Raw genomic sequence first — 23,786 nt, forward strand, 5'->3', positions numbered from 1 at the left:
TGAATGGAATGATTTTTTTGGTCATTATATAATTATGAGATTTAAGTGCACAATAATAACATCAACAAATAAATAATCAATAATTAATAACAATAACTAATAAATAAATAATCAATAAATATGTTATAAATAATAAATAAAAAAGTAGTCAACATAATAAGTACTCAACAACATCAACAACCTAAATAAGTAGGGAAGTGCACAAATAACAACAACAAACAAACGAACAGATACATAATCAATAAATAATTTTTGGGGGAGAATTTCCATGCCTTAGCAAGTCCTCCAAACTAGAAGTTGTGAAAAATGTATATATTATTATAATTAGATTATGTATATAAAATTATATAAATGTACTATATATTTATTATTAGGGCGGCCCGGTGGCGCGAGTGGTTAGCACTTCGGCCTGACAGTGGGAAACCTCGGTTCAAATAGTGAAAGCTCTTGTTGATGAATTGTAAACCCGAAAAGAGAAGATTAAGTTAGGTAGGTGGGAATAAATCATTTATCATATATGTACTGTATGTGTTATATGAAATGCTAGCGTCTAAAAGCACTACATCATCCTGCCACCAGGAAGCGCTACGTGTCTTTATTTGCCCTGACATTAACCAGAAAGGAAGAGCTCTGCTAGGCTAAGCTAGCAGGAAAACTCCGCTACGAGGCATAACTTTGGCGTCAATATGCTTCTTCATAAGGTAAAGCCGCTACTGCTACTTTGCAGAAGCCTGCCGCCGGCATGTACGAGATTTTACTACGCTGACAAAGTCGCCCGTCTGGGCGCTCAGCCTGACAAACACTCCGGCGACTACCAGGTGAGCTAGGTACTAACATCAATAGCTAGACCTCGGTGCTAACAGCCAGGAAACCTTGCTGAAATACGTGGCGGAAGTTCGGAAGGTCAAAATGACAACCAAAAGTAAACAAACAAACAAAAAGAACATCATGTAAGATGTTAGTGATTTTAATTGTGATTAAAAGGGAAGAATTAACGTTTGCACTCTCAGGAAATACATCTAGCAATTATATTCATGGCATTTTTAAATGATTGCCCTCAGTTCTATTAGCTTGAATTGTAATTTAGTTTTTGAAAACTCGTCTTAATTCAACTGATACGTATGTAAAAAGCACAGATTCATATTTAATGCTTTCTAATAAAAACGTGTATAATGTGTGTATTATTCATGTGGAGCTGTAGAAAACAAACACTTCAAAGTGCGGTATGAGTACACAATACATAGTATTCTGCTGCAATATTGTTCATGAATGCAAGAGTATTTTTTTTGTCTGCAAGTTCTTGTTTTGAAATGTTATTGAACCTGTAAGTGACAATATTGGTATTTGGAAATTATTATATATGAAAGAAATATTTAATTTCCTAAACATATATACAAAGCTATGTGGCATGGAAAATCAGAGTGCCAAAATTAATTAAATATATAAAGAAATACAAAGAAAAATAAATATACAAATAAATATTAATGTTTTTCTTCCATTTGTTTTGTTTTTCTCGCCACATATCAAATACATAGCATATATTATGTCAGTGAATTGAACATACATTTTTTTATTTTTGTCTTTCAGGAGAATTATGAGCGAATGAAAGCTCTTGTTGATGAATTGAAAACCCGAACAGAGAAGATTAAATTAGGTAGGTGGGAATAGATCATGTTAAATACCTTTGCCAGATGCCGATACTATGCACGTTTTTCGCATAATATAGCAAAGATGTATGTAATGCTATGTGTTGTTAGTGTCTATTTTCCAGTTATGTTTTCTTTTCATATAATCACTGAACTATGACTTTTAGGGGAACTGACTATTCTGAGTTAGTTAAAAAAGTATCCCTTGTGTGACTTTTATAATTTAATGACTGTCTCACTACAAAAGAGGTTTGATTCTGTCGTAATTTGCAGGTGGGGGAGAAAAAGCAAGAAAACTTCACACTTCTCGTGGAAAACTCTTACCAAGAGAAAGGATTGACAGACTGCTTGATCCAGGGTATGGCTCAATGTTATTAATCAAGAAATACGTACCTTCAAATTCACATTTTATCAAAACATTTAAAAAATATACACTGTCTTGATACATTTTAAACTTTTTGTCACATGTTTACAGTGCTCCTTTTTTAGAGTTTTCCCAGTTTGCTGCTTATGAGCTGTATGGAAAAGAGGAAGTACCAGCAGGTGGGATGATTACTGGAATTGGACGTGTGTCTGGGTAAGTTTTCAGGTCATTATCTAATTTTTCGTATTTTTCTTAGTGAAATTATTTAAATGGCTGTTTTCACTAATTTTGACAGAAATAGACATCCATTCTATTTGAATGGAAGTGTTGAGAATTTTTTTTGCAAGAGGCAGGGTATTCAGTGCTGATAATTTTGTCAATATTTCCCCAGTGCGAATATTTTTCTTACCTATAGTACACGCTAGTTAATGTACCGAGAGTAGGTGAAACCTACAGAAGGGGGAGGTTATAGATTCAGTTACGTTTGATTGTACTGTATGTCTGCAATATATCGCAATTGTACGTTGTACAATTTTTGTATTGGTTCCATCCATATGAAAACGACCTTTACACGTGTGTTTTTGTTGTTTGTGTTACCAACGCATGAGGGCGCTGTTTCCCAGCTCAAGTCCCATATCAAATTGTACTACATAAATTTATTCAACAAGTGGACAGTAATTACCAAACAAAAATTGTTCTACCTCACTTGAATACAATTGCAGTAGTAGTCTTAAAGGATAGTATCAGGATCAAATCAAACTGTGACTGTTGAATCGTGATAGGAATCGTATCACATCTTCAATTAAAAACTTGCAAGGTATGTTGAAAAGAGAGAAGGGCAAAGGTAAAAAATATGGCAAACCTTTGAATTTGGCTGCTTATGCAAAGGTCAGTTCTCTTACAGTGCTTATATCATTTCTTAAGTTTTAATTGCAGAAACCTTAAATAAATAATCAAATCATATAATAGGCTGGTGTGAATTTTTTTTAGATATTTTTTGGTCAAGTCAGCCAGAACGAATGCACCCCCAGGCTTAGCATGTGTTAAGGCTGCTGCGAACTCGCTGTCATGAATGAGACAATCAAAGACTACATGTCAGGGTGGCTGATAGGCTAAAGGGCTTCTGACATTGGTTAACCTGTATGTCAATCAAAATACAAATCCAATTGCACAAAACAAATGTACTACTGATTATTTTCCCTTTGTTCAAACCAGTGTAGAATGTGTCATTGTCGCCAACGATGCCACAGTCAAAGGTGGAACGTACTATCCAGTTACAGTCAAGAAGCATCTTCGTGCACAAGAGATCGCCCAGCAAAACCATCTGCCATGTATTTATTTAGGTGAGTTCTGGACTACCATTAAAAGTTTCTCCAAATGGATCATCTTCAGTCAGACCTGGTGTGTAGTAGTTTTAAGAAATCATTTGTCATTGATGCATAAGATAAAATGCTTCTTTTCAAATAGTACCTTTGTCCGGAGCATTTGTTCACACTGTAATGTTCTTGATTGCTTCAGTGGACTCCGGAGGTGCCAATCTTCCCAGACAGGCAGACGTTTTTCCCGACAGAGAACACTTTGGACGCATTTTCTACAACCAGGCCAGGCTGTCATCAGAGGGAATAGCACAAGTAATACTGCAACTCTTAGCTGGTGTTATTGATAACATTTCACTTCAAAAAAGATTTTTTTTCTTCTGAAGTTCAGGAATAGCACTTTTGAAAATCCTTTTTTTCTCTCTATCCCTGAGATTGCGGTAGTGATGGGCTCCTGCACAGCTGGTGGTGCGTACGTCCCTGCCATGGCAGATGAAAGCATCATAGTCAGAAAGCAAGGAACCATTTTCCTTGGTGGACCTCCACTGGTACTTATTTTTTTTCTTTTCAGTGAAAGCAATCATATTTGTCCTTGCAGCTTCATACTTTTTTTCTGCTGAATTATAACTGTCTGTGATTTCCCACCTGTACTCAATAAGTAAAGAGTTGGAGAATCCCTGTGCCTCTGTTCTCAGGTCAAAGCTGCCACTGGAGAGCAAGTTTCGGCAGAGGACCTCGGTGGTGCCGATCTGCACTGCAGGTCGAAAACAACACTTTTTCTTAATATGGTGTTACCTCTACTTGTGAAATTAATTTGTGCCTAGAGCGGTTTCGTAACTTGGATTTTTCACAAGTAGAGATATATAGACACATTTTACATCGGATTAGCACAATTCGTTCCACGATCTTTAATACTAGCCCCGAACCCCTAAAAATTAAAACAGAAAAAAACTGAAAATGATTTATTTAGCCATTTAAAAAGAATGAGAAATGCAAGGACATTTTCCAATGGGGTGGAATTGCGAGTGGTAGCTGAGTAAACACACACACACACAATTTAACAACTGAAGACAGAACACTATATATTTTTTCTAATTTGTGTAGTCTCCATTAAAAGCAGTCAGATTAAATTGCTAATTAATCAAAATCAAATATTTGCAAATATCTGTTTTTGAAAAAAGGATTTTAAAAAAGTTTTTTAATTATTTGTCCAACTTTTCCCAGTGCATGAGGTGGCCTGACATGATTGTCACGACGCATCGACCGTTACTGTTCCTTTGATTTAGCTGTATAAATGAAACGTATCCTATTTTGCAATAGCTGTCTGATTGATATCATTACTCTGCAGGAAGTCCGGCGTGACGGACCATTATGCTTTAGATGACAATCATGCTCTTCATTTAGCACGGAAGGCCGTGCGGAATCTCAATTACAAGAAAAATCTTGATGTAAGTCCAGATAAGGTCAATTTTTATTTTCTTAATTTTTTTTTTACACACGCCGCTGATAAGTCACATCTTTCAGGTCACTGTCGAGCCAACTGAAGCGCCTCTTTACCCAGCAGATGAACTTTATGGCATTGTTGGGGACAATCTCAAACGTAATTTTGATGTCAGAGAGGTACATTGACCTTCCTATGTATTGAATACAAGTTTGTCCACTACCAAGTAAAGACTGGTGGCCCACCAGGCTTATAAAACATTGTGGAAATAAATCAATATATGGTGCAGGTCTTTTTTGGCCTTTTAATTTCTCACCCTTTACAGATACTAATGTGTTTGCTGATTTTTAGGTCATTGCCAGAATTGTTGATGGGAGTAAATTTGATGAATTCAAGGCATTTTATGGAGACACACTTGTGACAGGTATGTTGAGTTGAAAAAAAAAATCCAATAAAATCAAATATACTGTATATGTCCATAATGACGCAGCAGGGCGGACGAGTGCTTAGCACATCCGCCTCACAGTTCCTAGATCGAGGATTTAATCCCTGGTGCGTTCAGCCTTCCTGTGCATGTTTCCCTGGGTCCTTTGGTTTCCTTCCCCATCCCAAAAACATGCGTTGTATGCTGGTTAAAACCTTTAAATTACTAGTAAATTGGATTTTGCACTCTATTATACTGGGGGATGATTTTGCATGTTTCTTGTTAACTGTTCAGATGCCAGCAAATTAGTCTCACACTCACACCTAGGGAGGTAGTGTCTAATCAACCTACCATGCATGTTTTTGGAATGTGGGAGGAAACCAGAGTACCCGGGAAAAAACCCACACAGGCCCAGGGAGAACTAGTGGCAATATTTGGGTTTTGATTTAGTTTTTTAAGGGCCACACAATTGGAATTTCTTTTTTATGTAGGTTCAAAAAATGTATTATTATTTTTTCACTATTGTGATCAAGTTGACAATTTTAGTATCGTGACAACATTAGCCTTTATTAAAGTCCAATGCGCTTTAAAAATTGTACAATTTTTGGTGGGTGGGGATTATAGTTGGGTGCACCTATAGTTGGAAAATTACAGTAATTTAAATTTACAATATTAAACAGTATGGAAAGAGCAGCGTGATTGGATGTGTCTTATCATTAATGCCATTGAAAGACTTTGTATTGGGACCTACATGACCCAAAAAAAGTCCACAATGCAGAATCCAGATCTTTATTGCTTTAGTTTTCTAAAAATGACCCAGTCATAGTGATTTGCCGTATAAATGGTTAATAGAATCTAGACTGGTATATAACTATGTCTGTCTCCTTGCAGGATTTTCCAGAATTTTTGGTTACCCTGTTGGAATAATTGGTAACAACGGAGTGTTGTTTTCCGAATCTGCGAAAAAGGTAAACATTATTTTTTCTAGTGCTAAGGCGTTTCTGTCATGTGAAAGTTTTCAAAGAGTACGACCGCAGTGTTCTGCAAGTGTCAAGGACTTAAACGCATTAGCCGAGTAAGCCCCCTCCCGCGGGGATACGTGCCGCTTCCAACCCTGAATATCAATCTGCCTCTCATGAGAGCGCTTTGGTCCTAATAGATGATTTGTTCTGACCCTTCTTAGCAAAAGGGGCTGCCACAATAAGCTTTCTAATTGCATTTGTCTGGGCCCACTCCTGAGCGGCCCTCAATACTATCGTAATACCATTGCATTTGAAAGCCACGGACCATTTTCATTCAACATAATTTGCCAGGCAATTCTGCTTTGAACAAAGCTGAACTGTAGTCACCCTTTAAATGGATGAGACGTCCATCGCTTCATGAAAGGCTCCCTACGTTTTTCACAATTGAGATTCGATTTGAGGTGAAAAAAAAAGATTCATTTGCCCGTCATGGTGTAACAGCGCGAACATTGGCCGTGTTATCAGGGCTATTGTTGTTGAACGCGACCAACGCGGTGCTTGGAATATGCTCGGCAAGCTCATCTATGGAAAATCAATACCGCCTGCATTTGGAGACGCTCTGTCATCGCCCAAGATGCCGGCAGCCTTCTGTCATACTAAATTCTTCTCTCAAAGCTGTTGGTGTTTTTATGAAAGTGAAAGCCTACAATGAAACAATTTGATCCAAGCTGTTGTGATGGGGCTTACTGATAATTAGTCTCCCACTTTGTTAACTCGTTCTAATTTGTTGGATTGGATAACTTTATTCATCCCGTATTCGGGAAATTTCATTGTGACAGTAGCAAGAAAAGGCATAGTTATAAGTTACAGTACAGTCGCAAAGGCCGCAGAACAACAAAGCAAAAGCAAATTCACAAAGTACAAAGCAAATCAAAGTCAATGGGATCATTAAGAATCACCAAATCATTAAGACAGAAAAGCAGCAAAACCGCAAAACCACAAAACGAGCAAGAGTGGACGGAGCTACTGCCACCGGCTGCCACTTGAACGGCGCCATCTTGGTTTCGGTAACAAAAAAGACATTGTAAAGTTGGACAAAAATTGGAACCACACACAGGAAGTCTTCCACGAGATGGGGAACTTCTGCAGACTGTGACTGAGGTAGAGAATATGCAGAGTCACTCTTCCAAGAAAGATAGAAGGGCTGTAAAACACGAAAAACATAAGTGTACAGAGCTACTGCCACTGGCTCCCGCATGAACAGCGCCATATATACAAATTATATATTACCTTTTATAAATTATTATAAATTACATTATAAACAAAGATGTTAAATGCATGTCTGGATATTTCTTTTGTGAATTTACGCTATTCACTTTCTTTTTTTGTAGGCCACGCATTTCATCGAGTTATGTTGCCAGCGAAATATTCCGCTTATTTTTCTACAGAACATAACAGGTGAGTGGAAATTTGATGTCTTCTTATTGGCTGCCACACTTCCAGTTCTTCAAATGGAATGGTCATCTACTAGTGATAAATACGTTAGAGTTTGAATTTAGTTTTAAGAGCTGTATGGTTGGAGATCCATCACATTTAATGGCACTAAAAGAGTTAACAGCTGCAAAATTTGGACAGTGTGTGACATCTTGTGTCAGTGCCATTGATGCCTGAGGACGTCCAATCCATTTTAGTCAGAAAGTTAAGGCGGAAAAACCTAATGATTTTGTCTCAAAGTGTCCACTAAACCTGAGGTTGATACAACATGTGGCTTCCTTTTAAGGTTTCATGGTTGGAAGAGAGTATGAAGCAGGAGGAATCGCCAAGGACGGCGCCAAGATGGTAACCGCTGTCGCCTGTGCCAATGTTCCCAAGATGACTGTGATCATCGGCGGCTCGTACGGGGCTGGAAATTACGGCATGTGCGGAAGAGCCTACAGGTATCAGTGCACTCTTTTCCCAAGTCTCGATTCCGGTTGCAGAAAATAACTGTTGTTTGAATTGATAGGACATGAAGTGTGTCTGTTTTGTTGATGTTCTTTCTTGTAATCTAACAACCTTTCGTATTTGCCACCTCGCTCTTTAAAATCAGATTGCATTTTGTCACTCTTCTCGTCGACGCAACGAAATTTACACGTGCGTCTTCTTTCACAGCCCGCGGTTTCTCTACATGTGGCCCAATTCCAGGATCTCAGTCATGGGTGGAGAACAGGCTGCCACCGTGCTGGCCACCATCACCAAGGATCAACGAGCAAGAGAAGGAAAGGAGGTAACAAAAGCTCCCCTTAGGTTATCCTGCCAAAAGCATAAACATAATGCTTTGACACCTTTTATTTCAAGATCACCATTAGACCATTACTTAATGCCGTAATGATTCTGATTAGTGCTGTCGTTGGCTGCTATTAAAACGTGTTAGATGTCCTGTGGGGGATGTGTGGAGAACTTTAATAGCGACAAAATGACACCTCTGCTCAGTACTGATGATTAAGATAATTAGACATTATACAATGCTAACACGACTAAAATGTGGATGAAACATTTTTGCAGTAATGTTCCATAATTAGCATCATTTCATTTTCTTATATGTGGACAACTTGAAGTGACAATGTTTTTTTTAAACTGATCAAAAGTTTTCAGCAGAGCAGGAAGCTGCCATGAAAGAACCAATTGTGCGGCGATTTGAAGAAGAAGGAAATCCCTACTATTCTAGTGCCAGGTGATGGTGTTCATTTTGTTGAAAATGTGCAGAATTTCTACACAACTACAGTTTGACATTACATCGTAGCTCTGGTTTCTTTTGAAGGCTAATTATGGCTGTCAACTAGAGCTGTCATGATGAATTGTCTATTGGATAATGTGTTGATCATCAGAACTCAACTCGTGAACCTAAAACATTTCCAAATCTCTTTTTTGAGCCTCGTAATAGCAAATATCTTCTGAATTTTCAAAGTAAAATTTTGAAATGTATGTTAAACTTATTTAACTTATTTTAAAAGCTGAAAAAAAGAGTAATTTTATATTTATGTAATTTAAAAAAGAAAAAAGCAGGACATTTATCAATACTATTTTATAATATAATTATTTTTGTATATACATTTTTCATTTAAAAACAAAGAAATTTATTTATTTTTACCTTTTTATAAAAACTGTGAATATTGTCTTTAATTAAGAAAAAATAAAAATAAACATTCATTCGTACTCGCATTCATGCCTAGGGGCAGATTTAGAGGGTGGCCCGGTGACTGAGTGGTTAGCGCTTCGGCTTCTCAGTTCTGGGGTACTGGGGTTGAAGCCATGTCGGTCTTCCTGTCTGTAATTTGTATGTTCTCTCCGGGCTCGCGTGGGTTTTCTCTGGGTACTCCGGTTTCTTCCCACGTTCCAAAAACATACATGTTAGACCGATTGAACGCTGATTGAAATAGAGCATGAATGGCGGCTCCTCGTGCCTGCCGATTGACTGGCCACCAATTCAGGGTGTCCCCCGCCTCGTGCCCGAAGTCAGCTAGGATAGGCTTCAGCACCCCTGAGATCCTTGTGAGGATAAGCGGTTCAGAAAATGAATGGATGAACCATTTAAATGCATGTTTTTGGGATGTGGGAGGAAATCAAAGCACCCAGAGAAATCCGACGCAAGTCAGGGTAGAGCATGCAAACTCCACACAGGAAGCTCCAAACTTGGGATTGAACCATCAATCCCATAATTGTGAGGCTGACACACTAACCACTCGCCCACCGGGCCCCCTTTTAAAACATTTGATTAAAAACAAAAACAAAGCAGCGTCCATTATTGTAAAAGCACGGACGCAGCTAACCCTTTCGGGGCCATTGACAAAGGTAGATATCCAATCATCTGGCTCTTGAATTTAAATGAGTTTGTCACTAGTAGAGAGTATTTGAACAGTTCAAATGCATTTGACATCTATAACTATCAATGGCAGTAATGAGTTAATCTCAATATTGTGATGCTTTCATGTTCCCCCAGACTGTGGGATGATGGAATTATCGATCCTGCTGACACGCGCCTGGTCTTGGGAGTGAGTCTGAGTGCCGCGCTTAATGCGCCAACAAAGAAAACACGTTTTGGCGTGTTCCGAATGTGATGGACATGTATATAGCACTTGAAGTCACACAGGATATCATGAATATTTTGGCTTTTCTGAATAATGTACCACTAGATTATAGCAGGCCTTAAATGTTACACTTTATAATAAATAAACTAAATTAGACATTGAGTTGAGTTTTCATCAGGAGCAACACCAGTAATTGCTGGATTATCACATGGGGGCGCTGTGGAACCATAAAGATCTTGGAACAAAAATTGAAGGCCGCTGGAGTATTGACCGAATAGTTGCAGCGAGTAAACATTGAAGGAGATGTCTTGAGAGCATCGACCCAGGTGGGTTTGTTATTCTCCTTTCACTGTATTCTCTTCATTTTAAAAGTACGGCAAATATTGTGTCCTAACCAGAAACGGCATCTTGTTACATGTGGAGTGCGGGGATGTGTACCAAAGCTTTTTTCCACACATGGTCAGTTTGTTTGTTGAATATAACATGATAACTTCACAGTAGTGATTCCTTGTTTTGTTTTTCACCATGTGACATTTTGATTACCATTTGATGCAGCAGTGGTTGGAACTGTAAAGTCTGCCAGTTCGCCTGCTGCACTCTGAGGCGGCTGACAACAGAAATAACTCAGACCCCATGGTGAGTGTGCGTGGATGTATTTCTGTGAGTCTGAATGCCACCCACACACAAACTCCTCTAGCATCTGCACCATTTTTAATGCCGCTCTACTGGCCATCCCTTCTTCCTCGGCCATCAAATTACCCTGACGGGGGCATTGAAAATGGATGAAGCCGAAAAGTTTCCATATTATGGATAATGCAAAAGTGCAGGCATTTGAAAGTTAACTCATTGACTGCTGTTGACGGCGATTTAGTCTATCCATTTGGGCTGGGACGAGTCAAAATAGGTTGGATGCCCATCTTCGCCAATGGCAACAAAAACAAAGCCATTCATATGTCATTGAAGGTTGTGCAAATAAAATGGAGTGAAATGGCCCAAGACTTGAAATGCTCCATCCCTAAACCCGAGGAACAATTTAGGAAAATTAGACTGAGTCAGGGGTGTCAAACTCATTTTTATGGTTTTATTTGGTCAGCCGTTATGCATGCCAGCTCGGGCTGCCATGTTGCCATGTTCATTACCTGAAAATTAAATCCATGAGCAAATGAATTGACAACTATTTTGATATTGGTCCCATCGTTCACAGAGATCATTGAACTCAAAATTGTCCAACCTTTAGTTTTTGCAGAATCTTGCCGACAGAATGGCACCATTTACATAGTTGTGGTAAAATATTAGTAGAATTCATCCAGTTCCTCCTTTGGCCATGACTTCATCCCTCCACTAAGTTTTAATCACCAGGGAGAGCAGCATCTTTCATCCTTAGCCAAGAAATGTGCTCATATTTGCTTGCTAAGTGTGCAGTGTCATGTTTAATAGATGCCCTGGGTTCACTAGCTTGTTCGCTCCCTGACAGAATCTACTCAGGACAATTATGACTCATATTCAAGTCACCCAGCAGCAGCCTAAAAATAAGCCCTGACTGCAAGTCTGAGTCAGTGTGCACCTCTTGGAGAGAGCTTGATTGTTGCTTGATACCTGTGGCTTTTCCATCCATAGTAGCAGCTCTCACTTTTTTGAAATTGTTCTCATTTTTTTAGTACTTGATGACAACAATATCAAACCTATAGTGCAGGGGTGTCAGACTCGGGTTGGTTCGCGGGCCGCGTTAGCGTCAACTCGATTTCATGTGGGCCGGACCATTTTAAATATAATATTTAGATTTTTTTTAAATATTTATTTTTAATTTTTAATTATTTTTTTAAATAAATGGATTAAAAGAACTAGATTAAAAGCCCTGAATATTCAGTTTTTTATAGATCTAAAACAATGTTTATTTTAGCTTTTTATATATATTTTTAGATTTAAAAAAATGATTTTTGAACTAAAAACAGAAAAAAATGATTAAAAAATTACAATTATTGATTTAAAAGGGGGAAAATCAGGAAATTTAATAAACATCTTTACTCTTCATTTTAATTTGATCCTAAAACAGAAAGTGATTTACTTTCCCGGGCCACACAAAATGATGTGGCGGGCCAGATTTGGCCCCCGGGCCGCCACTTTGACACATGTGCTATACTAGTGTATAAAAGTTTGACAGAACTTTACAGTAATTATCCCAATGCAATTGCATACCAACATTTTTCCATCTATTAATATTAATGTTGTTCTACTGGACCTTATATACTTCTTGCATAAATTTTATAATACATTTTTATGACAAATTTAGATTAGATGTATTTTATAGACATTTTACGTGTTTGAGTTACATACAATTTTCTATGTATGACTTTCAAACAATGTTCTCAAAATTGCTCGTAGTTAGCTGGGATAGCCCCCAGGACACCCTGTGAGCCTTGTGAGGATAAGCTCTTTAGAAAATGAATGAATGAGGGGGAAAAAGTGAAGCAAATCATGATGGAGAAAAAAACAAACAAACCTTTTTTTCATTAAAACGTGCCACATTTTGGCTTGGGAATTTTATGATTTCATTTGAACATCAGTAGGAGAGAATGGGCTAAATGTTATGAAATAAAAACAACTTAGTAGTTATATTACCACAGTGTATTTAAAATTTTCCTCCCATTTTTTATATTGTTTGTAATAACATTTTAATAACATAAAAATAAAAAGCACAAAATATGATAAATATTTTAGCATTACTCTACTATTATACTGGTATTCTTAGTTTGCAAAAATAGTAACTTGCCCTGTAAAGGGTTAAAAAACCAAATTCTTCCCAGAGGAACCGAAGAGAATTTCATATACGTATGGGCAAAATGGGTTTCTGTGATTTCATTTTCCTGTCAGTCGTATTTTGTGGTCCCAACTGTCTCAACAATCAATTCCGTTTCTTCACCATGATGAAGCCCATGATTAACATCTCACTGTGTCATGCTCTTGTCATCATGGATAGGAAAACTGTTCCCATTTTAACATAAGAAAACCATGATCTTGAGACCACAATTTCATCTTCTCACCCCCGAAAACATTACATTTTGATCTTAAGTACATTCCGAATCTTTCAAAATTGACTTTTTCTTTCTTTCTAAATTTGCACGCTGACCCGAGACTTGTGTGAGTTTTCTTTAGGTAATCTGCCATTCCAAAAACATGCTACTACTTTCTTTGTTTTAATGCTTCCTTGTTCATTTACCCTGCAATTGTTTGGTGACCAATTCAGGGTGTACAGATGACACATCCATAAATATTGATTATACTGCACACTCACCAGCCAGATGATTACTTCTCCAATATACACAGTACTGTAATGTGATCTGTTATGAATCCTACTGGATGTTTCTGTAGTGTGTGACCTCAGTAATCAATAGCTTACGTAACTAAAAAAATTCCCTACTTCATTTGTTGTCATAAAAAAAATTAAGCCGGGCAATATTTTGTGGTATCTCTTTTTTTTCTGCCAGTAAATTATCATGTTTCACTGCCATTGATGGATTAATTAAACCAGGGTTGTGAAAGTCATCTTGAAACCGTGAATTGACTACTCAACAGCTATTTAATAATCAATTGAATCAAAGTTATATTGCTAGTCAATTAATTGAAGAAAATATCAAAGAAAATATGATGCAAGAGACTATATTTTACAACTTTTTTAAAACTACAATGTCAAAGGTAAATCAAGATCAACCACCTTCAATGCCGCAGGGGGGTTCAAAAGTTAATCATCAAAAGAAAAAGGGCACCTGGTCAATTTATTAAAAGGCCATAGGTCATCATCAAACAAAACTGCATTCTTGAATGGCAAAAGTTGGATTCTCTTCTTTGACATCAACTACTGACATTTTTTAAATTCATAGTAGAAGGATAAAAAGAGCTTATTACTAAGCTTTACTTGATATTCATTCCTCCTTTTCCATTCCACTTATCCTCACAAGGGTCGCAGCCAATCCCAGCCACCTTTGGTTTGCAGCCAATCGCAGAGTACAACAAGAAATCAACCACTCACGTTGACACCCCTACGGGCAGTCAGCCAATCATGCATGTTTTGGAGATGTGAGAGGAAACCAGAGTACCCAGAGTAAACCCACACAGGCACAGGTAAAACATGCAAATTCCACACAGGAAGTTCGAAACCCTCGATCTCAGTACTGTGAGACTTACGTGCTAATTAACCGCCCACCGTGCCGGGTTATTTGGTTTTATTGCCATACAATAGGTCTGTTGTAAACTAACTGACTAATTAACCAAACTGGGTTTCTGATTTGAATTTTGGCTATATTTGCTATTTTTTTTGGGGGGGGGTCTTGAGCACCTGAGCCCTCAAATTCCTGTGCTTGTGCCTGCTTTAAAGTATATTTCTTCTTCCTTACTTCCTAGGAGAGCATCCTCTCTCATGCGTGCGCGCGTGCGTGTCACCCCTTGCTGCTGCAATCTACGTGCACGTGCGCGCCCTCCCCCCGGACCGCCATCATCGGCGGTCCAATGCGGCGCTCCCCCACCACCCGACCGTGTCCAATCAAAGCCAACCAGCGGGCGGCGTGCGGCCGTTGTCAGAATGACGTCATGTGACAACAGCTGGTGTTTGAGCCAGAGAGAGAGATAAAGAGAGGGAGGGGGTGGGGGTAGGAGGATGTAAAAATGTAAAGCGGCAACATCGAGCTGCACCGCGGCTCGAGCCCACGGCCACGAACAGTTGGAACCATGCGGAGGGTGGGTCGCCTCGTGAGGAGGATGCTGCTCTTCGTCGTTTACACTTTCCTCTGCGTTCCTGGGGGTGAGTACGCTGCTTTGTGTGTACGTGTATGCCAACGGGGGATGTCTCGAGTGGCGATGTTCATCTGGTCCTGATGCTGAACGGACCCCATGATCATCGCTCTTTTACAGCGTACTCTCTCTCCAACACGCTTTTCATTGTCTCCCTCTTCTGCCCAATACACTCTTTTATGGCACAATATTCATGTTATGAGCAATCCAGTCAAAGTGACATTAACAGCGAGTTGCCTGGCTGGGATTGTCATAGTAAAACAAGTCAACTACTTGAATTCGGAGTGCAAATATTTTTACTCCTCTCGGTGTAAAGGTGTTTACGTGTTGGGTGAGCGTGAAACAAAGAAATCAGCTCTGACAGGGTGTACATCTTAAAACATAATGTAGTCAAAAGCATAAAATGAGTAATTGGAGTTTTACGGTTTGGGATGGAATGTAGATAACTCACACATGTTCAGTTGTGTTATGATTGAGGTGATCATCAAAGAACATTTCTTTTACTAATATAGAAACAATAATTAGAAAGAATAAAGGGACAAACTGTTTTGTGCGTTCTTACACTACCTAAAATGTATGAAAAGTACAGATGCTCATCCTTTTTGTTTTTATTTCATTCCATTCTAAAAGATAGAATATAATTTTAATCGTTTGTTCTTCCTGCACCTGGCAAATAACCTTGTTCATAAAAAAAGAAAGAGGGAAACTAAGAAAAAGTAGCAAATAATGCTTCGTAAATTTAACTGGATTGAAGGGGGAAAAATATCAACTCAACTAGAAAGTGCATTTTCTGGAGAATTTCATTGGATGTTCTTTGCTCTCACTTCCTGATGTTTTTTGGTCACTTTCTGTTAATTTGGGGGTATTTTGGGTCACTTTCCTGTTAATTCATTGGCCCCCTTTAGAGCTCCTAGGTGTCCAATCCATTTGGACTGGGAGGGGCAAATGGACATTTTTTTTGGAGGATTTTTTCATGGTTTTGGTGTTGTTTTTCTTCTTTTTTTATCTGGCGGTTGTTGTGTTTTTGTTGTTTATTTGATTTTTGTAAAAAAATTCTAGGCAGTGTTACACTTTTTTAGGGTTATTTTTGCTTCTTTTTTTACAATTTGCCCTTTTATCATGTTTTTTGTATTTTCCATGGTTTTATGACTTTTTTTGCATTTTTAAAACTTTTTACCTCATATTCTGGTTTTGTGAAGCATGTTTTTTTCATTGATTTTAGGACATTTGGTCATTTGCTGTTAATTTGTCACTTCCTGTGGAATTTGGGGCTTTCTCTGGTCATGTTTCGTGTTTTGGGCAAAAAAATATGCATTTTCCACGCATTGATCCTCTGAACTATTTGATGTGTAATTTATATGAATCTGCGAAAAAAGTGTGGGATGAGATTTTTTAAATTTTTTAACAAAATGACATTTGAATTCTTTTTGCCATTGAAAGTGAATGGAGATTTTTCCTCTCTGAAAAAAACAGCCACAACTGTAAACATAAGGGTTAAAATTCAAAGAGAGTCTGTGTCGCGTGAATTTTTGTAACATTTCACCGATTTGAACAGTGAGAATCGATCAGAGTCTGTGTGCTAAGCGGCACACCAACAACGTGGAGGGGAAAAAATATGATTATATGTGGCGAGCGTTCCATGGCAAGACTAAACCATAATGACAATTTCAAAACAGTTGTAACATTGGTTGCGATTACAACCCACAGCAATAATGGAATCACCATTCATAGGGGATGTTTACTCAGTTGTTTAATTGTATAGGAAAAAAAACGTGTTATTGCTTGGCCTCAAACTAAAGTCATTTAAATGTCAACTTTCTGGTTTTGCTGCACCTGATTAGAAAAAGATCCCTAGTTGGAAACATTTTATTCTCCAGGGAAAATTAAGGAAAACCTGGACTGTAAGAAAACATTAATTCATTTATTTTCCGTTTTCTGTACCGCACATCCTCGTAAGGTTGGCGGTGGGGGTGGGGGCTGGATAGGGGGGTCTGCTATAGTCTATCCCAGCTGACTTTGGGCGAAAGGCAGACTACACCCTAGACTAGTCGCCAGTCAGCTGTAGGGCACACAGAGAGACAGACGAGCATTCACACTCAATCATACCGCTACCAGCGGGCATTGAGCCCATGCCTGAAGTCAGGCGAGTGAACCACTACACCATCAGGAAGTCATATAAGAGAAACTCTGCTCTTTAAAAGATATTACTACTGCTCCGTTTTGATTTATGTTAACATGTTGGTTTTCATTGACGGCAATAGACGTCTAGTCCATAGGTGGGGCTCACAGACAGGCAAGCCAGGGACTTGCTTAGGCCCCCGCTAAATAGAGGGGCCCCTGAGTGCCCCAAATGACCCTAGCAATGCCGCTTGTCCAATCCATTTGGGAGGGTTGGCAGCAAATGTGTGAAATCGTTCATTTGCTTCCAGCGCCTCCCAACGGAAGTGGATTGGACGTCCATCGACGCTATTGTCACTCAAACAGAATCATCCAATAGGTGTTAGTGTTCATTTAATAATAACCTGAAGAGGCTTTGTCCAGGATGGAAGTTCAGCCCTTGACAACAAGATGGCTTTATTCTACACAGTTTCTCCAGAGTTAGCTTTCAAGGCTCCTGAGAGCGCTGCTTTAAACGTGCCTGCGTGGTACATTTCTTCCCCCGGCATTCCGACAAAAGCAGACATCTTAGCAGCTTTCTTGATGTTCATAGGAGGAATTAAGTGTGAATTTTATTTTTTTCACATTTGTTGGGGCTTTGCCCACCTGCTGGCTGAGCTCAATGCCAACCTGGCTAGTGCCGGTAATGTGACAGATTATGCCTGCCTTCTTGATCTGCTGCTTTTATATGCGGAGCCTCCACTGGATGTAATCCAAGGATTTGACATTAAGCAGGACGCTAGTGAACACGCATGCATGCAGCTCCCTTAGAAAGAAGCCCGCAGGATCACACATGTTGAGATGATACAGCTCAGGGGTGTCAAACTCATTTTTGTGGTGGGCTACGTTGTGTTATGCTTTCCTCAGGAGGCCTGTTTTATCTGCTGTTAGGGTTGTCGCCATTCATCGACAAATGGACATCTAAATGGATTGTCAAAGAAAATTCGATAGATAACGACCTAAAAATTGTGTCGCATCCTCCTTTTTGAGCCTTGATGACTTGATAAGTATTCTCCTATATATCTCCTTATATTTTTTTGTTATGTTTTTTTTAAATTATTCCCCTGGTTTTATTTAAAAAAAAAAGATTAGAGGGGGTGGCCGGGTGGAGCGAGTGGTTAGCGCGTCGGCCTCACAGCTCTTGGGTCCTGGGTTCAACTCCAGGTCATGCCCATCTGTGTGACGTTTGCATGTTTTTCCCCGGGCCTGCGTGGGTTTCCTTCGGGTACTCTGTTTTTTTATCCCACATTCCAAAAACATGCATGGTAGGCTCATTGGACACTCTAAATTGCCCTTAGGTATGGGAGTGAGTGTGCATGGTTGTCCATGCGATCGGCTGTCCCTTGCCTCTGGCCCGGAGACAGCTGGGATTGGCTCCAGCACCCCCCGCGACTCTAATTAGGATAAAGCGGTTCAGAAAATGAGATTAGATGAGAGAATTAAGAAAGACAGAGAGTAAAGATTAATTTCATTTTATTTGTGTTTGTTTTTTATCTTTAAGTAAAAAATATAAAAATAGAAACATTTAAAAAGGGAAAACAGTCACAATTCACTATATTAGTTTGAATGTTTAAATGGACTCATTTCTGTTGTCTTCAATCTTTTATTGTGCACTACAGAAAATGCAGTAACTTTTTTTCTGAATAAAGTTGCATGCCCTTATTACTTACTTGACGGACCGTACAATTTGATTTGGCGGCCTCCATGCTTTGAATTTGATATGTGTGATTTACCTATCAACAAACAAAATACTCTTTTCATTTCCAGATTGCCTTTTTGTGACTGAATACTTCACCCGAACGCCTCGTAAGCTCAACGCTTTCAACTCCTTCGCCAGTGTGGAACTTTTCCACTTCAATGTGCCTGAAGACACCATGATGGCCGTATGGAACCTCATTACCTTCAAGGAACAAGGCGGGACCTTCGGGGACAGCTGCCCCAATCGCAACGTGACTGTGTAAGTGTACTTCAAATTGCGGCCCACTGGCTGTTTGACATCCTTCTTGTTTATTAACAAGAGCAGGGAAGTAATAATAAAAATGCTCTGGTGATTGACAGGTACTTCAGGTCCGGCGCTCCCCCGGTAATCAACCCCTTGAACACACACTTCCCTCGGGACACGGCCGTCCCAGGATCCTATGCGGTGACTCTGACCTGGACGCTCCCTAACCGAACCACGGGGGCGTTCAACGTGACCGGACCGCTCCCGGGAGACTGGTTCCTGGCTGCACATTTACCCAAGGATGAAGGCAAGATCTCAGTCAAGGTAACGCTCAGAACAACAAATGTTGAGGTTTTCACGGCTGATGAAAACTGCTGTCTTGTATCGTCTGAGCTTTCAAGACAAAAATTGCATTTCTGGTTATTATGAACCAATGCAGTACACCGTCTGCCACGATTGACTTATTTTTCTGACTATAAGCCGTGACTTTTTTCCCCCTGCCTTGAATCCTGCAGCCTACAGTTTTTTTGGTGTAATAGCTCATAATTCAATGTGGGCACCTGTGGTTTATAGGCCAGTGCTGCTTATACCTGTATACGATCAAATGGCGTTTTCTTGTGAAAAAATAGGTGGTTTCAGCTCATAGTCTAAAAATTGCAGTAGCCGTTTAATTGACAAATAATCAATAACTACTAATCCGCAATAGTAAATAATGAATTGTTTATTGACATTGTTGACCTAAAAAAAATTCTAGATTTTCTGTGTTTCGCCTCTGAATTGTAAATATTCCCGTATTCTCATAAATATAAATGTAAGTGTATTCACTGTTTGTATGGCGGTCAAAAGTTGACAAAATAAGTGATGTATAATGAAAATGATACTTTTAACTTTTAAAAACAACAGCTTGTATTCCCAAATTTGTGAGTGCACGAGTTTCAGAACATCCTTGTCACATTTTTTTTAAACAAAAGGTAACTTGTAACCAGAGACAAACAAGCTTTTTGGACATCCAAATGTTGCGTTGTAAAACAAAATGATGAATAGTATTATTATAGGGGGTGTGCTGAGGGTGTGCCTAGGTGGGCCAGGTTTCAGGGCATAAATGGGGTAGTGGTCGGGGGAGAAGACAGTGTAAAACAAAATGTAGGTTGATGTGCAGAGAAGTATTTGTGTTTTTATTGTTAAAATATTTCAAATCAAGGAAACAGATGTTTTTATTTATTTTTTATAGCACATACAGTTGGTATCACGCCAAACAGAGCAGTGAGCCTGTAGGGATTTCCGGGGGCACGAGAAACCTACTTGAAGACACATTTCCCATAAAGCCCGCCCACCCGTGATGTTTGTGTCAAAAATCGTAAGCGCAATTCGGAAAGACAGGCAACGAAAGAGAATTTTGTTTTTGTTTTTAGCAAAAAGAGAGGTGGTGCAAGTGAGAAAGTTTGACATTGAGGGCAGTCTGAGCAGTGAGAGTAAAGAAAAGCAAATTGTAATTGTTGTAAATATTGAGTTTTCGTTTTCAGATAACTGTTGGCTTGATTTTCTTTGTTCTGCTTATTTTTTGGGTTCCCAATTGCAAAGTTTTGTTTGAATCTTTTATGACAAATCTGATCCCATAGTATGGTGCCCATTTTTTAGGAGCTGAGCCCGTTGAAGTAAAAATAAAAAAAATAAAATAAAACAAACTTGGACTACCTGGTATTCCTAGGCAGTCCCCTACTTAGCTTCTGAGATCAGGTGCTCTCAGGGTAGTATGGCCGTAAGCTGCCAGACATTGCGAAACCTATTTAAAATGTTTTAATGGAATCCTTTAGTAGACAGAACACATTTGGACAGATATGGATTACGTCCCTTTCATGAGTCGTTACGTTATCCTTTGTGTGTTAATGCACCGTATAATTACTCATTTAAAAAACGACATGACATGTACACAATGGTGTTCACGGGCCTCAATCTTAACCAGCTAGTACGACCGCGCCCCAACTGCTTGGTTCTACAGAACCAAGTCGTGTTCATTGCACCCGGGCATGGATCTGGTTTGTTCCGCCACTGAACAACCGGTAACGATGTCAAACATATCCAGCGCCAAGGACAAAATTAGCTGTAATTAAATCATTTGTTGCTTAGTAACGGCTCAATCACAGCTTGTGGTCACTGCTTTAAAAGTAAGATTTTATCCGAAGACAATTCCCGACACAACTAAGCAACAGGTAGCCATAGTAATGCACGGCATGCTACAATAGTTTTCATAAATAAACCATTAAGATTATTAGTCGCTGCTGTGCAGATGGCAGATTTGGGTTGATGATCTTTAATTTGGGATATTATAAGCTCATTATCCGGTGCATCGTGAAAAAGTGTCAGGTGTGTGCGGCGTGCCGTCGCCCCACTCGTCCTCCGACGACTAAAATAGATTCACACTTGACTACTTTTATGATGGCTTGTCATCCCTGCAGTGGTGTTCTCAAAGCGCTGAAGGGAGGAGCATTTTAATGATGTGACGGGTGGGTGTTATTTTTCATCATGTTTATGAGCTCTGTTTTGATTGGACCAAAGTGATGGTCTTGCTGACCTATCGCCCCGTTTCCCCTCTAGATAGCAACATAATGATGTGGTATCAGGAGAATATTTTTTCTGTTAATAAAAGATGATGATCTGGACTGCAGGTGTCTAACTTGTGGCCTGGGGGCCAGATCTGGCCAACCACATCATTTTCTGTTTAGCCATTTTTTCATCTTACAAATTGATACATTTTGTCAACTATTTGCAAATTGCCCCAAATATTATGAAAATATTATGAGGCAGCCCGGTGAACGAGTGGTTAGTGCGTTGGTCTCACACTTCTGGGGTCGATGGTTTGATCCCAAATCAAATCAAATCAAAACCCTTTATTGTCATTATACACAGCTGCGTATAACGAAATTGGTGGTGCTACTCCACAAAGTGCGTTTTTCCAGTAAAAACATAAATAAGTAGTAATATAAAAATATAAAAAGTTACGTCTGGGCAAGGTAAATTCTAAAATATTGCACAATCCCAAGTGGGTTCTCACTTTGTGGAGTTTGCATGTTCTCTCTGGGCTTGCGTGGCTTTTCTCCAGGTACTCCAGTTTCCTCCCACGTCCCAACAACATGCAGGGTCCCCTGGTAACCATAATTGGCTGGGATAGGCTCCAGCACCCTCTGTGACTCCGGTGGGGATATTTAGTTCAGAAAAATCAATGAATGAATAAAATATTATGAATTATATACATTTTTTTTAAATGACTAATTATACTATTGGCATTTGAGCTTGCTTACTGCACAAACTGAAGACTTTTAGCATTTGGGTATTGACAATATCACGTGTGGGCTTCAGTCTATTTCTTTCATAAGCACAAGACCATTCCCTTGTTGCTCACTTGCCTTTTTTCCACCTGAAAAAAGGAACAAAATCCCCAACCCTGATGTATTCATTGAGATTAGTATTCTGCCTTGTGCGGCAGAACCTAAAAAGGCAGAACCGTGTCTGAAGAGTTTTTCTTCATCTCATCGGGTCCTTCTACGTGGTCACGTCAACACTAGGCGATTTCCATTGCATCAATTTACCTGCTGCCGCCTCTATGTTCGCCTGTGCTTTTCTTTGCGGTCTTGAGTGGTCAAAGAAAAATACACTTGGCAATGCAAAAAAAAAAAAAAAAACGTGAATATTATCAGAAATTACCTGAGACATGGAATTGGCCCGGTTTGGGAATGGTGATGGAAAAGCATAGCGGTTTTATAGTGACGTTTTCTGGGTGTAATTTCTCGAAGATTATTTGTCAATTTTCAAGTTCACACATGAGTTGGTCAATTTCCATTCGGTAATTAGCAATATCAACGGCATTGTTTTGTTACACTCCATATATTTTTGTCATTTCCTTTACCATTTCTGTCTCGTTGACGAAAACCAGCCCGGCACAAAACACCGCCATTTAATACTGTCTGATTTAACGGCTTATCAGCCCAGTGCGCTGCCTCCTGATTACCCATCATGCAAAGCTCGGAGTTCAATGAGGGATTTAATAGTTGATGTGAGATGCGAATGATATCGACTGCGTAGGCGAGCGTCCGACCATCCGTCTTTGTGCTCCGGGTGTCGCTTGCCCCGATGAACAATGTGATTCTCATTACCAACACGGATTCATTTTTCCCCCCTCACTTAAATGTTAATTACTCATTTCTTGAGCCATTTGTTTAAGTAGCCATTCAGCAAGCTCATACTTTCCTATTAAAAATAGTGTACTTCCTTTTTGTTAAAAACACAGCGACCAAATTCACATGATTTTTAATTGTTTATTTCCTAAATGATGTTTTGTAAACACTTTTTTTTTTTTTATTGAAACGGGGAAACAGTAAATACAGTCATTATGTATTTTGGTTTAAAATATCCTATTGTTTTTATTAAAAATACACAGTAAATATTTTCTTTTACCATCTATATATTTTGGGAGGTTCATTTCTTAATATTTAGAATTTAGTATAAATATATAAGCATAAGTTAAGTATATATAGTGTTTATTTTTTACACTATAACAAAATAGGAAAATGAAAAGTCACGGCCCAGTGGTTAGCGCATCGGCCTCACAGTTTTGGGGTCCTGGGTTCGATCCCAGCATGGAGTTTGCATGTTCTCCCCCGGGGTTGCGTGGGTTTTCTCCGGGT

At 39.1% G+C, this 23,786-nt stretch overlaps 2 protein-coding genes across 2 annotated transcripts in view; both read left to right on the forward strand.

The window, feature by feature from the left end:
• Nucleotides 1–579: 579 nt before the first annotated feature.
• On the forward strand, nt 580–10,382 carry mccc2 (methylcrotonyl-CoA carboxylase subunit 2). Its single transcript, XM_077601033.1, has 17 exons — nt 580–818; nt 1,588–1,654; nt 1,920–2,004; nt 2,122–2,223; nt 3,226–3,353; nt 3,529–3,641; nt 3,761–3,874; nt 4,022–4,086; nt 4,675–4,774; nt 4,851–4,946; nt 5,119–5,191; nt 6,083–6,159; nt 7,545–7,611; nt 7,934–8,090; nt 8,305–8,419; nt 8,781–8,866; nt 10,133–10,382. The coding sequence occupies exons 1-17, from the start codon at nt 687–689 to the stop codon at nt 10,248–10,250; spliced, it is 1,695 nt and encodes a 564-aa protein (XP_077457159.1). The 5' UTR covers nt 580–686; the 3' UTR covers nt 10,251–10,382.
• A 393-nt stretch (nt 10,383–10,775) lies between these two features.
• Nucleotides 10,776–23,786, forward strand: part of tmem8b (transmembrane protein 8B) — a 44,890-nt gene continuing 31,879 nt past the window's right edge. The window contains exons 1-5 of the mRNA XM_077601032.1: nt 10,776–10,856; nt 14,177–14,339; nt 14,619–15,015; nt 18,930–19,119; nt 19,221–19,428. Coding sequence (XP_077457158.1) covers nt 14,943–15,015; nt 18,930–19,119; nt 19,221–19,428 — 471 coding nt within the window. The 5' untranslated portion in view covers nt 10,776–10,856; nt 14,177–14,339; nt 14,619–14,942. The remainder of the gene's footprint in view (nt 10,857–14,176; nt 14,340–14,618; nt 15,016–18,929; nt 19,120–19,220; nt 19,429–23,786) is intronic.

This window comes from Stigmatopora argus, chromosome 5 (assembly GCF_051989625.1).
Source record: "Stigmatopora argus isolate UIUO_Sarg chromosome 5, RoL_Sarg_1.0, whole genome shotgun sequence".
NCBI classification, from domain to species: Eukaryota; Metazoa; Chordata; class Actinopteri; order Syngnathiformes; family Syngnathidae; genus Stigmatopora; species Stigmatopora argus.

What these genes read in the sequence shown, in the direction of transcription:
- mccc2 (XM_077601033.1), top strand. Translation starts at nt 687, where the DNA reads ATGCTTCTTCATAAGGTAAAGCCGCTACTGCTACTTTGCAGAAGCCTG. An exon ending in AACACTCCGGCGACTACCAG is followed by an intron (nt 819 to 1,587) that starts GTGAGCTAGGTA and finishes TTTGTCTTTCAG; the next exon opens with GAGAATTATGAGCGAATGAA. An exon ending in CCCTACTATTCTAGTGCCAG is followed by an intron (nt 8,867 to 10,132) that starts GTGATGGTGTTC and finishes ATGTTCCCCCAG; the next exon opens with ACTGTGGGATGATGGAATTA.